This window comes from Gossypium raimondii, chromosome 13 (assembly GCF_025698545.1).
Source record: "Gossypium raimondii isolate GPD5lz chromosome 13, ASM2569854v1, whole genome shotgun sequence".
NCBI lineage: Eukaryota > Viridiplantae > Streptophyta > Magnoliopsida > Malvales > Malvaceae > Gossypium > Gossypium raimondii.
The window spans coordinates 48702923-48717417 of NC_068577.1; the positions used below are offsets into that span (position 1 = coordinate 48702923).

Here is a 14495-nt window from a genome sequence, read left to right on the forward strand (position 1 = left end):
CTTGTAAAACTTCAATCAATTTTACAATAATACAAATATATAATAAATATATGCATATATACATAAGAGTTTATACATTCTGTGGAGGACATCTTACCTCAGCTAACCATTTTAGACTTGAACTTTCTTAAGGTAGTGCAAATATTTCATATTTCTTTTAGGCTTTGCGCCAAACAAGGTTGGTGCACGGTAACAGCGTGCAGTGTACTTGGGTTGGTGAGCCTGCCATACACACGCATTCAAATTAAGACTAAGGCACTAAAGTCAATGTCAGCCTTGAAAATTTTCTATATAAATAGGCACTCCACTGAAACCAAGACGCACCGTTCCCTTCTCTTGTATCACTCTTACCCTCTTCCACAACCAGCACCTCGCTCTCTATTAACTCCAAATTTATACAAACCAATGGCTCCAACACTTGCTGATCCATTCAATGATTCTTCTGCTCTCATTGACTTTGTTATTAACCAAGGGAATGGAGTGAAGGGTTTGTCTGAATTGGGTCTTAAAGCCCTTCCTAAGCAATATATCCAACCTTTTGAAGAGAGGATGTGCATGACCAATATCGTACCCCAAGGATCAATTCCCATCATTGATATGTCAAACTGGGAAGATCCCAAAGTAGCAAAATCAATTTGTGATGCTGCTTCGGAATGGGGCTTCTTCCAAATTGTTAATCATGATGTGCCTGTTGAAATGTTGGAGAATGTTAAAGATGCTACTTATAACTTCTTTAGATTACCAGCTGAGGTTAAAAATAAGTATTCCAAGGAACATTCATCTTCAAACAATGTGAGGTTTGGCACAAGTTTTACCCCTCAAGCAGAAAAGGCTCTCGAGTGGAAAGATTATCTCAGCTTGTTTTATGTCTCCGAAGAAGAAGCTTCTGCACTATGGCCTTCTATTTGCAAGTAGGAAAAAAAAGTTAATCATTAGATTTTCTTTAATCCTTAAACATCATGGCTTGCACTCCTTTTGCTGACAAATTTATTAATATATCTTTTTGGTTTTTTTTAGGGAGCAAGTGTTAGATTACATGAAGAAGTCCGAAGTTGTCATTAAACAACTATTACAAGTGCTAATGAAGGGTCTATATGTCAATGAGATTGATGAGGCAAAAGAATCATTATTGATGGGTTCAATGAGGACTAACCTTAACTACTATCCTAAATGTCCAAACCCTGAACTCACTGTCGGAGTAGGCCGCCACTCTGATGTCTCAACTCTTACAATTCTTCTTCAAGACGAAATTGGGGGACTTTTCGTAAGAGGAAACGAGGGAGATGATTGGATTCATGTTCCTCCAATTAAAGGTTCTCTTGTGATCAATGTTGGAGATGCACTACAAATAATGAGCAATGGAAGGTATAGGAGTGTTGAACATCGTGTGGTCGCTAATGGAAATAAGAACAGAATTTCAGTCCCTATTTTTGTGAATCCAAGACCTGTTGATATGATAGGACCATTGCCTGAACTGGTCGCAAATGGTGAGAAACCAATTTACAAACAAGTTATTTATTCAGATTACGTCAAACATTTCTTTCGTAAAGCACATGACGGGAAGAAAACAGTTGAATTTGCTGAATTATAAACATCTCCTATTTCTTTTATCTAATCTAGTGAAGCTCTTGATTTTGTAATGAAAAATGGCTAAGATAAATAATATGTATGGAACTGGCCGTTGTCTAAGAAAATGTCATTCATTGATTTTGAAATAATAAAAAATGTCTTAATCTTTCTTTTTATTTAATTTCTATCCAAATGGTGTGCCTGGATAAGAAAGTTTAAGATTTGGAGACTTTTAGAATGCTTGTATATTAAAATTCATCATTTCAAAATGCTAGTATTTGTAACTATTATATTTGTATAAATTTTACTATGGTATCAATATATATTTTTATAGTTTTAAAAAAACTAAATAAAAATTTTATCATTTTTAAAGTTCAAATTATAATTTTACTCTATATTTACTTAAAAAACTTTGAAAAATCTAAAACTTAAAAGTTCCATTTTAAGAGAACCAACACACCTTCGCCCCTGCTCTTAGAGTACAACTTCCAATGCCTTCATTTTTCTTTTGCAAACATCTAGCTACACTAGGTCTAATCAATCCAACCTAAAAAAATGAAAAATTAAATTTGAAAATGATAATTTAGTGTTTTAAGAATAGCTTCATCATAAAAAACAAAAAACAAATAATAGAAAATGTCATTTAAAAAAATTAAATCAGTTTCCTAAAAAGATCCCATATGACGGCAGATAGTAGGAAGTGAGTTCATTTTTGGGGGTTCTTTCTACCGAAGTTTTTTGAAGTTCTGTTTTTCTTCTTTAATTTTTGTGTACTTTGGATGATCCCTTCATGTTTTGGGGAATGGTCTCATGTTTCTGTTATGACATTCATAATTAATTCTTAGTTGAATAACTGGATTAAATTACTTTACTTGATGTATTGTTATGTTTTTATTCAAAAATGTTAATAAGAAAGATTGTTAATGCTAGCTATAAAAGGTAGATGCAACTCAAGCAACATATCACAAGTCATTATAACTTACTTTATTTTGTTAGCATATCTTGACCAAAATTATTAGAGCTTTGACTATTAGCAAGGATCTAAGTTAAGCAAAGACTTTTAAAAGGATCAAAAGATTTGATCTGCAAGGGAGTTGATATCGATAAAACTTTCACCAATATACTCTTTATTGAACACATATTCGAAACTACTTTTCAAAATTAGATATTTACATTAATTGCATTTTAATAAGCTACATTATACTTGTTTTAGGTTTAAATAGAGTGATAGAGAGTTTTCAATGCATATTTCTTTTATTCAATAACATAATCTTAATACATTATTATATAATAAATATTTTTATAATTTATTTTAATAAATATAAACATTTTTAAATTTTATTTATAATCTAGGACAAATATAATTTATTTTTATATTTTTTTGGCCAGATATATTTTATTATTTAATTTAAATATAATTTATAAAATATTTTGATATTTTATTTTAAATACACATTTTAATATTTAATGTCCTTAGTAATAATTTTTTATTTTATTTTTATTTTATTTTTATCGTTGCATTTAAATTCAAAACATATCTCATTAATCATTAGTTAATTAAATTTATAAGCAGTACAGTTAAATCTTTATTGGCATTCCAAAAAACCAAGATTAAACCTTATTATTGTCATCTTTTTCAGTCAATTTTATATTTATATGACTATATCGATTAAGAATATATTTCTTTTAATATCTTGGCTTATTAAACTTCTTTATATTGAATAAACAGTTCTTTTTTTTTATACTTTACTCGAAATTTAATATGTACAGTGAGATGAAACATTTGGAATAAATAAATATATATCATATAAAACTTATAAAACCTTGTAAAACTTTAATCAATTTTACAATAGTACAAATATATAATAAATATATGTATATATGCATACGAGTTTTTACATTCTGTGGAGGACTTCCAACCTCAGTCAGCCATTTTAGACTTGAACTTTCTTAAGGTAGTGCAAATATTTCATATTTCTTTAAGGCTTTTCGCCAAACAAGGTTGGTGCACGGTAACAGCGTGCAGTGTACATGGGTTGGTGAGCCTGCCTTGCACACGCATTCAAATTAAGACTAAGGCACTAAAGCCAATGTCAACCTTGAAAACTTTCTATATAAATGGGCACTCCACTGAAACCAAGCTGCACCATTGCCCTCTCTTGTATCACTCTTATCCTCTTCCACAAACACCACTTTGCTATCTTTTAACTCAAATTTACACAAACCAATGGCTCCAACACTTGCTGATCCATTCAATGATTCTTCTGCTCTCATTGACTTTGTTATTAACCAAGGGAATGGAGTGAAGGGTTTGTCCGAACTGGGTCTTAAAGCCCTCCCTAAGCAGTATGTCCAACCTTTGGAAGAGAGGATGTGCATGACCAATATTGTACCCCAAGGGTCAATTCCCATCATTGATATGTCAAACTGGGAAGATCCCAACTTAGCGAAATCAATTTGTGATGCTGCGTCGGAATGGGGCTTCTTCCAAATTGTTAATCATGATGTGCCTGTTGAAGTGTTGGAGAATGTTAAAGATGCTACTTATAACTTCTTTAGATTGCCAGCTGAGGTTAAAAATAAGTATTCCAAGGAACATTCATCTTCAAACAATGTGAGGTTTGGTACAAGTTTTACCCCTCAAGCAGAAAAGGCTCTCGAGTGGAAAGATTATCTCAGCTTGTTTTATGTCTCTGAAGAAGAAGCTTCTGCACTATGGCCTTCTGTCTGTAGGTACGGAAAAGTTAATTGTTAGATTTTCTTTAATCCTTAAACATCATGGCTTGCACTCCTTTCGTTAACAAATATATTAATATATCTTTTCGGTTTTTTTAGGGAGCAAGTGTTAGATTACATGAAGAAGTCCAAAGTTGTCATTAAACAACTATTACAGGTGCTAATGAAGGGTCTAAATGTCAATGAGATTGATGAGGCAAAAGAATCATTATTGATGGGTTCAATGAGGACTAACCTTAACTACTATCCTAAATGTCCAAACCCTGAACTCACTGTCGGAGTAGGTCGTCACTCTGATGTCTCAACTCTTACAATTCTTCTTCAAGATGAGATTGGGGGACTTTTCGTAAGAGGAAACAAGGGAGATGATTGGATTCATGTTCCTCCAATTAAAGGTTCTCTTGTGATCAATGTTGGAGATGCACTACAAATAATGAGCAATGGAAGGTATAGGAGTGTTGAACATCGTGTGGTCGCCAATGGAAGTAAGAACAGAATTTCAGTCCCTATTTTTGTGAATCCAAGACCTGTTGATATGATAGGACCATTGCCTGAACTGGTCGCAAATGGTGAGAAACCAATTTACAAACAAGTTCTTTATTCAGATTACGTCAAACATTTCTTTCGTAAAGCACATGACGGGAAGAAAACAGTTGAATTTGCTGAATTATAAACATCTCCTATTTCTTTTATCTAATCTAGTGAAGCTCTTGATTTTGTAATGAAAAATGACTAAGATAAATAATATGTATGGAACTGGCCGTTGTCTAAGAAAATGTGTAGTAGTATAAGATAATAAAATCATTCATTGATTTTGAAATAATAAAAAATGTCTTAATCTTTCTTTTTATTCAATTTCTATCCAAATGGTGTCTGGATAAGAAAGTTTAAGGTTTGGAGACTTTTAGAATGCTTGTATATTAAAATTCATCATTTCAAAATGCTATTATTTGTAACTATTATATTTGTATAAATTTTACTATGGTATCAATATATATTTTATAGTTTAAAAAAATAGGAGGATAAGCGCACTCGAACTCATATCCTTCAAGACTGGACAAATTTTGGAGACTTTTAAAAGACTTGTATTTTAAAACTTATCATTTCAAAATGTTAGTATTTGTAATTATTTTGTTTGGATATTTTTTTAAGAATAGTTTAAGTTACTAAGATTTCAAAGTTAAAAAAATATAAAAGAAGAATAATGATATTAATATGAATAATATAAAAAATGCAATATAAATAACATTAGATTTTTAAAATATATAATTATATATAATAATATAAAATATAAAAATTAGGGACGAAGTCATAAATTTTTGTTTGGGGCAAGATAAAATCATAATCTTTTTGAGAAAATAAATAAAAGAATAGTATCCAGTTGAGGAAGAAAAAAGTTATTTTATTGAGTGTATTTGTTCATCTTGTTTTGATGGCCTTATCAAAATAAAATTTTTTATCATATTAATTTCTACTCTACCTTCCTTGAGTTCATTCTTGACAGAAACCCATTCATTTAAAACTTTTCGCTGGATTCTTTTCGATCTTATTTTTTTAATCTCGTTAGAAATCAGATAAAGACAATTCCTATTTGGAATAGATATTTCTACAAGTATTTTACAATTCAGAAACAATTGTTTCTTGCACAAATTGTCTATTAATCTACTATAATTATTGGATACCCCCACTCCGCGAATTATTACATTTATTTGAGTGATTCTGAAACGATGAAAATCCCTTTTTTCCCTATCTCTATCCCGATGAGCCGAAACCAAAGCTTTTATTCCTTGTTGAGTAAAAATGATTAAATTGAATTATTAATTTTTTAAAAGAGTTAAAATTATCTCTCTCTTTTCATTTAGTCAAAGATTAGAAAAACCTAAATTGAATCTTTTAATTTGGAGAGAGTCTAAAGAGCAATTTTCTCATTTAGCCAAGAAGGGTTGGATAAAATAATATTGGAATTAAATAAAATTACATTGTAAGGTTTTTTTTTAAATTTCTAGTACCATGTGAATTTTGAAAAATCATCTTTTTTTAGTTGAAATTGAGTTACTCCAAATCTCTTTTGAGAATTTTAAAATTAAAAAAATCAAGTTATATGTAAAAGCATTTATACGAAAAATTATATATGTTGCTAAATAATGATATTACATGTAATTAATAATTATGGCTACAAAAAGGTGAAATGTTGCTTAAATATGAAAATTTATGCAACAATAATTCATGTTGTTATTTTAGACTTTCAAAATATGCAGTGGTCTTTTATTTATGTTGGTTACCAATACAAGTTTAAGCAATTATATAAATTGAATGTGTGCTACTATTAAGTATTGTATGTTGCTTAATACATTAAAAGCAACATTTAATAATTGTTGCATAATGTTTAATATAATGCAATAATTTTTATATTTTTACAACTTGTTTTTTTATCAAAGATTATTAATATTCTAAGCTTACTCCATCTAATCTAATCTCTTCAAAATATGGAATGTTTATGAGTTTAAGTAGCGTCAAACACTAGTAGATCTGAGCAAAAACTGCCTTAACAATAAATTATTTCACACCTATTAATGGGTGAAAGAAAACATTTGATTTTTAAAAAAATTATTCAATAATGGTAAAGAACTTATTTATAAATCTATTAAATATATGTTTGATCCTTGGATATGTTAATTTTAGTTTTTTATTTAAAGATTATATAAAAGTATAAAAAGATAAAAGTGTCATCATAATAATATTAGTAACTATTTAATAAAAAAAGATATATTAATTTTACCTAATTAATTCGTGATACTAGTTTAATTAAATACATTATTAGACATCTGAGTTCAAATCTTGTCACCTTATTTTCATCCCAATATTGTATAAGAAAATTAATTTTTTTAAAATGATTCCTGATGTACTTTAAATATATTTTTTAAAACTCATTTTAAAATTCTTTTATGAAATAAAATATCAATCTTTCTGACATTCAATATTTAAAAAGAAAATAATGATTAAAAATATAATTATATGAAGAATTAACATGTCTCAAACAAAGGAATGGAGGTTGGAAAGATGTTCTAGAAAGAAAGCTTAGGAATATTCTGTTTAATGCAGTATAGATGGAGAATTAAGAAATATTAATAAACTTTAGTTGAAAGATAATTGGCCAAATTAAGATGAACAATTATTAATTGTGTGGTTCGTCTCATGCTGTGTGTGTATGTCCTTGCCTCAGCTTGGCTGCTTTCTTCCTACTCTTCATTTCATTTCAACATAAATCCACATTTTATTACTAACTAATAATGAAAAACAAAAATCATTTACAGAGCCACCACCAAACACGTTAGCATGGCTTGGGCTGCTGTAGCTAAAACTTTTTATTTTTCTCATCTAATTTTATAAAAATAATTATTCTAGTTTTTTTATTAAGTTGAAAGATTTTTAATGAATTTATATAAATATAAATATAAATAAAAATATTTAATTTTATATTTAATTATTTTAGATTTAAATTAATTACTTTTGTTTAACACAAAAGAAAAAAATATTATCATATTTTGGCATAAAAAGATGAAATTACACTCTATATCCATATTTAAATTATATTTTTATTATGATTTAAAATTATATAATTTCGAGTTACACTTTAAATTAATTTTACACTGATCTATATAAAATATTCCTAATATATATTATGACTTTATTATATCAATGGTGGAATTCTTTCTAACCTCAGCCAACCATTTTAGGCTTTAAACTTTCTCGAGGTAGTGCAAATGCTTCATACTTCTTTTAGGCTTTGCGCCAAACAAGGTTGGTGCACGGTAACAGCGTGCAGCATGCAGTGTAGTTGGGTTGGTGAGCCTGCCATGCACACGCATTCAAATTAAGACTAAGGCACTGAAGTCAATGTCAACCTTCAAAATTTTCTATATAAATAGGCACTCCATTGAAATCAAGCTGCACCGTTGCCTTCTCTTGTAACACTCTTATCCTCTTCCACAACCAGCACCTTGCTCTCTTTTAACTCCAAATTTACACAAACCAATGGCTCCAACACTTGCCGTTCCATTCAATGATTCTTCTGCTCTCATTGACTTTGTTATTAATCAAGGGAATGGAGTGAAGGGCTTATCCGAACTGGGTCTTAAAGCCCTCCCTAAGCAATATATCCAACCTTTGGAAGAGAGGATGTGCATGACCAATATCGTACCCCAAGGATCAATTCCTATCATTGATATGTCAAACTGGGAAGATCCCAAAGTAGTGAAATCAATTTGTGATGCTGCTTCGGAATGGGGCTTCTTTCAAATTGTTAATCATGATGTGCCTGTTGAAGTGTTGGAGAATGTTAAAGATGCTACTTATAACTTCTTTAGATCGCCAGCTGAGATTAAAAATAAGTATTCCAAGGAACATTCATCTTCAAACAATGTGAGGTTTGGCACAAGTTTTACTCCTCAAGCAGAAAAGGCTCTCGAGTGGAAAGATTATCTCAGCTTGTTTTATGTCTCCGAAGAAGAAGCTTCTACACTATGGCCTTCTACTTGCAGGTAGGAAAAAAGGTTAATCATTAGATTTTCTTTAACCCTTAAACATCATGGCTTGCACTCCTTTTGCTGACAAATATATTAATACCTTTTTGGTATTCTTTTTTAGGGAGCAAGTGTTAGATTACATGAAGAAGTCTAAAGTTGTCATTAAACAACTATTACAGGTGCTAATGAAGGGTCTAAATGTCAATGAGATTGATGAGGCAAAAGAATCACTATTGATGGGTTCAATGAGGACTAACCTTAACTACTATCCTAAATGTCCAAACCCTGAACTCACTGTCGGAGTAGGTCGTCACTCTGATGTCTCAACTCTTACAATTCTTCTTCAAGATGAAATTGGGGGACTTTTCGTAAGAGGAAACGAGGGAGATGATTGGATTCATGTTCCTCCAATTAAAGGTTCTCTTGTGATCAATGTTGGAGATGCACTACAAATAATGAGCAATGGAAGGTATAGGAGTGTTGAACATCGTGTGGTAGCTAATGGAAGTAAGAACAGAATTTCAGTCCCTGTTTTTGTGAATCCAAGACCTGCTGATATGATAGGACCGTTGCCTGAACTGGTCGCAAATGGTGAGAAACCAATTTACAAACAAGTTCTTTATTCAGATTACGTTAAACATTTCTTTCGTAAAGCACATGACGGGAAGAAAACAGTTGAATTTGCCGAATTATAAACATCTTCTATTTCTTTATCTAATCTAGTGAAGCCCTTGATTTTGTAATAAAAAATGGCTAAGATAAATAATATGTATGGAATTGGCAGTTGTCCATGAAAATGTGTATCTTGTATAAGATAAAAAAATCATTCATTTATTTGAAATAATAATAAATGTCTTAACCTTTCTTTTATTTAATTTTATCCAAATGGTGTGCTTGGATAAGAAAGCTTAAGATTTCGGAGACTTTTGGAATGCTTGTATATTAAAATTTATCATTTCGAATGCTAGTATTTGTAACTATTGTGTTTGGATAAATTTTACTATGGTATCAATATATATTATTATAATTAAAAAATTATATAAAAATTTTATCATTTTAAGGGTTAGATTATAATTTTACCATATATTTACTTAATAAAGTTTGAAAAGTCTAAAACTTAAATTTTCCATTTTAAGAGTACAAACAAACCTTGGCCTCTGCTCTTAGAGTACAACTTCTTCCAATGGCTTCATAGTTCATTTTTCTTTTGCAAACATCTACCTCCACTAGGTCTAATCAATCCCACCTAAAAAAATTAAATGAAATATTCTTGTTTTGTGAAAAATTTTAAGAATATTGTACCAAATATTATTTCATATATTTTGTCTTTAATATTTGGGTTTATTTTTATTAAAATTTTATATTCTTCTAAAATTTAATATTAATATATTTTACTTAATTTTATTTATATAGTGACATATTCGTGTATCGTGTATCCTACTTAATCTAAACCAGAATGATTTATAGTTGCAACCAACTGAACATCTATGCTTTAAGAAGCCTAAAATATCCTTTGATTCTCTATACCTATAATATATTTAAACTTTAGTTATTTTACTTTAAATCGCAACTTCAATTATTATTATCATTAAATTTTTTAATAAATTTAGATGCATTAAAATTTTTTTTTGTTACATAGGTATTGAATGAGTACCTTTTTTAGTTTAAAATGTTGCACCTATAAATTCGACAAAACCTTTAACAACGTTAATTATTATATTTGAATTTTAAATTTAAAAAGTAAAGAGAATAAATTTTTTAAAATAAGAATAAAAAAATTAAATTTCAAATATATGAAAAATAAAGGGACTTGAACCATAATTTAACCTTTATTAATTGTGTCGTGCCTCTCGTGCTATCTGTAGTTTTGTACATCTATTTTCTCGTCATACTTTGGGTGCCTCTCCTGTGCTTTCTTGTTCTAACTTTTGCAGCACTAATTACATCATTTCGTTGGAGAAATTTACATTTTATTAATAATTAATTAAGGGTACAATATAGAAATGGCCACCAAAATATTGCCCGCATTTTATTTTGGTCACTAAATTATACGAAATTAAAGTTTTTGGTTACCGAACATTAGCAGCCATTTGAAATTTAATGGAAGTGTTAATGTGGACTTTTTTATTAGTCTACTAATAAATTTAGTCCTCTAATATTTATACATTTTGTTAATTTTATCCTAAATATAAAAAATTCAACAAATCTTGCCCTCAATATTTACAAAATTCTTCATTTTAGTTCAAATTTCAAAAAAATTAAAAAAATTTAGCTCTCTTCATTTATAATTGTAAATGAGAAATTTTGTAAAATCTATTTATATAAGGAACTTGGGTAAGGAATGGAGATTTGGAGAGAGAAGAAAGAAAAGGAAAGATGGGCATGGTTTTGGATTGAAGGTTGCCATTCCATATTTCCTTTGGTTACAAACAAGTTCAAAATTTGCCCATTAAGGGTGTTTTTCCTCACCCGCCCCCGCACTTTGGAATTTGTAGAAAAAGTGATTGATATAGTATATTTAGGATTAAATAGATAGTATGTGTAAATATTAGAAGGTTAAATTTATTATTAGATCAATAAAAAGGTCCACGTCGGCACTTCCATCGAATTTCACACGGCTGTTAACTTTCAGTGATAAAAAAATTGATTTCGAATAGCTTAGTAACTAAAATAAAAAAAAATTTAGTGACCAAAATAACAAAGGAACAATAGTTTAGTGACCATATTGTACGAAAAAATAAAATTAAAAGACGAGGACCAAACACATAGCATGGATTGGGAAGTTATTTACTTCATTTATATAAAAGATCCATATTAAAAAGGTTTTGTCAGACGTCATGGCGTCCAAAATGTCAATTAGTTGTAATATTTTACTTGTTCTTTTCTTCTTACAAATGGAATCCATGTCACCCTTACATTGCATTTTCATTCCTGTTTTACTTTTATATATAAATGTAAATTCAATACAACTGATTAAATTTATCAAAAAAGAAGCGAAAATGATATATGTATTTATTTGCATATCTAAAGAAGCATTAGTCTTTGCTGATTATGATATAATAATTACAAGTGGGTAGTAAAATTTTTGATAAAATTTATCTCTAAATCATAAAATAGACACGAAGATATTTGATTTAAAAAAACAGGCTTAATAATAATTTATTTAATCTGTCAACTTTACAAAAAAAATTATTTTAACCTTTATTTTTATTTTTTAAGTCTTTAAACTTGCACTATCAATCGAAAAATGGATAAAAAGTTAATATTAATTATCTTTGCTAATGTAACATCCAAGTTAGTAATGAATTAATTTTTATATTTAAAAATTTTAAAATTAAATAAGTTATTAATATTACTAACAAGTATAAAATATAAAAATATTTTTAAAATTTTATTTAATTATTGATGTGACATACACGTGGATGTCTTGTCAAGCAGATATTTATTTTTTATTTATCTTGAAGCAATTTGGCAAAAATATAAATTTAAAGACTAAAAGAGATGAAAAATTAAAGTAAGGTTCAAAATAATTATTTTTACATAAAATTAGCAGACTAAATAAGTTTATTATGGAAAAAAATCAATCAGGTTTGACCAAAGCAACCAAATTATTATCTGATTCTTTTCTCGGCCAAATTATTCTTTTCTCGTACATTTATAGAAATAAATTATAAATTGTTATGACTATATAAAAACAAATTGACATTTTTAATTGACTAAAACTTTAAGATATAAGGTCTACATGAGATGCTAGAGTCAAAATCAACAAATATAAAATAATTTTACACAAATTATAAATAAATATTTACTATGAGTTTTTGTGTTGTAATATACCAAGGGTGGAGTTCTTCTGAATTCAGCCAACCATTTTGGACTTGAAACAATTAAAAGTAATGCGAATATTTTATGTTTCCATTAGGCTTTGTGCCAACCAAGGTTGGTAGTAACTGCGGCAAAGTACTTGGGTTGCTAAGCCCGCCTTGAACACCCATTCAAAGTAAGACTAAAGCACCAAAGTCATCGCCAACCTCGAAAATTTTCTATATAAATAGTCACTCCACTGAAATCAAGCTGCACCATTGCCTTCTCTTGTATCACTCTTATCCCCTTTCACAAACACTACCTTGCTATCATTTAACTCAAATTTTACTCAAACCAATGGCTCCAACACTTGCTGATCCATTCAATGATTCTTCTACTCTCGCTGAATTTGTTATTAACCAAGGGAATGGAGTGAAGGGTTTGTCTAAACTGGGTCTTACAGCCCTCCCTAAACAATATATCCAACCTTTGGAAGAGAGGATGTGCATGACCAATATCATACCTCAAGGATCAATTCCCATAATTGATATGTCAAATTGGGAAGATCCCAAAGTAGTGAAATCTATTTGGGATGATGCTTCAAAATGGGGCTTCTTCCAGATTGTTAACCATGATGTACCTGTTGAAGTGTTGGAAAATGTTAAAGACGCTACTTATAACTTCTTTAGATTGCTAGCTAAGGTTAAAAATAAGTATTCCAAGGAACATTCATCTTAAAACAATGTGAGGTTTGGCACAAGTTTTACCCCTCAAGCAGAAAAGGCTTTGAGTGGAAAGATTATCTAAGCTTGTTTTACGTCTCTAAAGAATAAGCTTTTGCACTATGGCCTTCTGTCTGCAGGTAGAAAAATTGTTAATTGTTAGATTTTATTGAATCCTTAAACATCAGGCCATGCATTCCTTTTGTTGACAAATATATTAATAAACCTTTTTGGTTTTCTTTTTTAGGGAGCAAGTGTTAGGTTACATGAAGAAGTCTGAAGTTGTCATTAAACAACTATTACAAGTGCTAATGAAGGGCCTAAATGTCAATGAAATTATGAGGCAAAAGAATCATTACTAATGGGTTCAATAAGGACTAACCTTAACTACTATCCTAAATGTCCAAACCCTAAACTCACTGTCGGAGTAGGTCGCCACTCTGATGTCCCAACTCTTACAATTCTTCTTCAAGAAGAGATTAGAGGACTTTTCGTAAGAGGAAACGAGGGAGGTGATTGGATCCATGTTCCTCCAATTAAAGGTTCTCTTGTGATCAATGTTGGAGATGCACTACAAATAATGAGCAATGGAAGGTATAGGAGTGTTGAACATCGTGTGGTCGCTAATGGAAGTAAGAATAGAATTTCAGCCCCCATTTTTGTGAATCCAAGACCTACTGATATGATAGGACCATTGCCTGAATTGGTCGCAAATGGTGAGATACCAATTTACAAACAAGTTCTTTATTTAGATTACGTCAAACATTTCTTTCGTAAAGTTGCTGAATTATAAACTTAATATATTTTTCTTCCTTCATCAAATGTAATAAGATTAATAACAAATAGCTGATAAATACAATATGTATTCAAAACCAGACTTTGTCTTCAAACACATGTATTGTGAGATCAAAAAGATATTTTTCATTTATTTTGAAATAAATACATTTTTAACTATTGAATGCATTTGCAATATTTCTCTATTATAGGACTAGATTTTTAACACCCCTAAAATCGCTATGCTATGAAAAGTGGTAAAGTTGTGATCACAAATGGTGGAATTCTTAGTAAAATAATTAAGGCACATAATTGATGGAAGAGAATGATGATGGATGCCAAAGGAAGTTGAATTAAGAAGTATGTT

General features: G+C 29.6%; 3 protein-coding genes and 1 pseudogene across 3 annotated transcripts; all 4 read left to right on the forward strand.

Annotated features, from left to right (window-relative positions):
* The first annotated feature begins 336 nt into the window (after positions 1-336).
* Positions 337-1745, forward strand: LOC105781216 (feruloyl CoA ortho-hydroxylase F6H1-3). Its single transcript, XM_012605765.2, has 2 exons — positions 337-911; positions 1018-1745. Exons 1-2 carry the CDS (start codon positions 406-408, stop codon positions 1589-1591), a joined length of 1080 nt encoding a protein of 359 aa, XP_012461219.1. The 5' UTR covers positions 337-405; the 3' UTR covers positions 1592-1745.
* A 1984-nt stretch (positions 1746-3729) lies between these two features.
* On the forward strand, positions 3730-5166 carry LOC105781174 (feruloyl CoA ortho-hydroxylase F6H1-3). The gene is made up of 2 exons (XM_012605727.2): positions 3730-4302; positions 4405-5166. The coding sequence occupies exons 1-2, from the start codon at positions 3797-3799 to the stop codon at positions 4976-4978; spliced, it is 1080 nt and encodes a 359-aa protein (XP_012461181.1). The 5' UTR covers positions 3730-3796; the 3' UTR covers positions 4979-5166.
* A 3105-nt stretch (positions 5167-8271) lies between these two features.
* On the forward strand, positions 8272-9615 carry LOC105781207 (feruloyl CoA ortho-hydroxylase F6H1-3). The gene is made up of 2 exons (XM_012605751.2): positions 8272-8846; positions 8953-9615. Exons 1-2 carry the CDS (start codon positions 8341-8343, stop codon positions 9524-9526), a joined length of 1080 nt encoding a protein of 359 aa, XP_012461205.1. The 5' UTR covers positions 8272-8340; the 3' UTR covers positions 9527-9615.
* Positions 9616-12979: 3364 nt separating this feature from the next.
* Positions 12980-14147, forward strand: LOC105781647 (feruloyl CoA ortho-hydroxylase F6H1-3-like; annotated as a pseudogene).
* Positions 14148-14495: the final 348 nt, after the last annotated feature.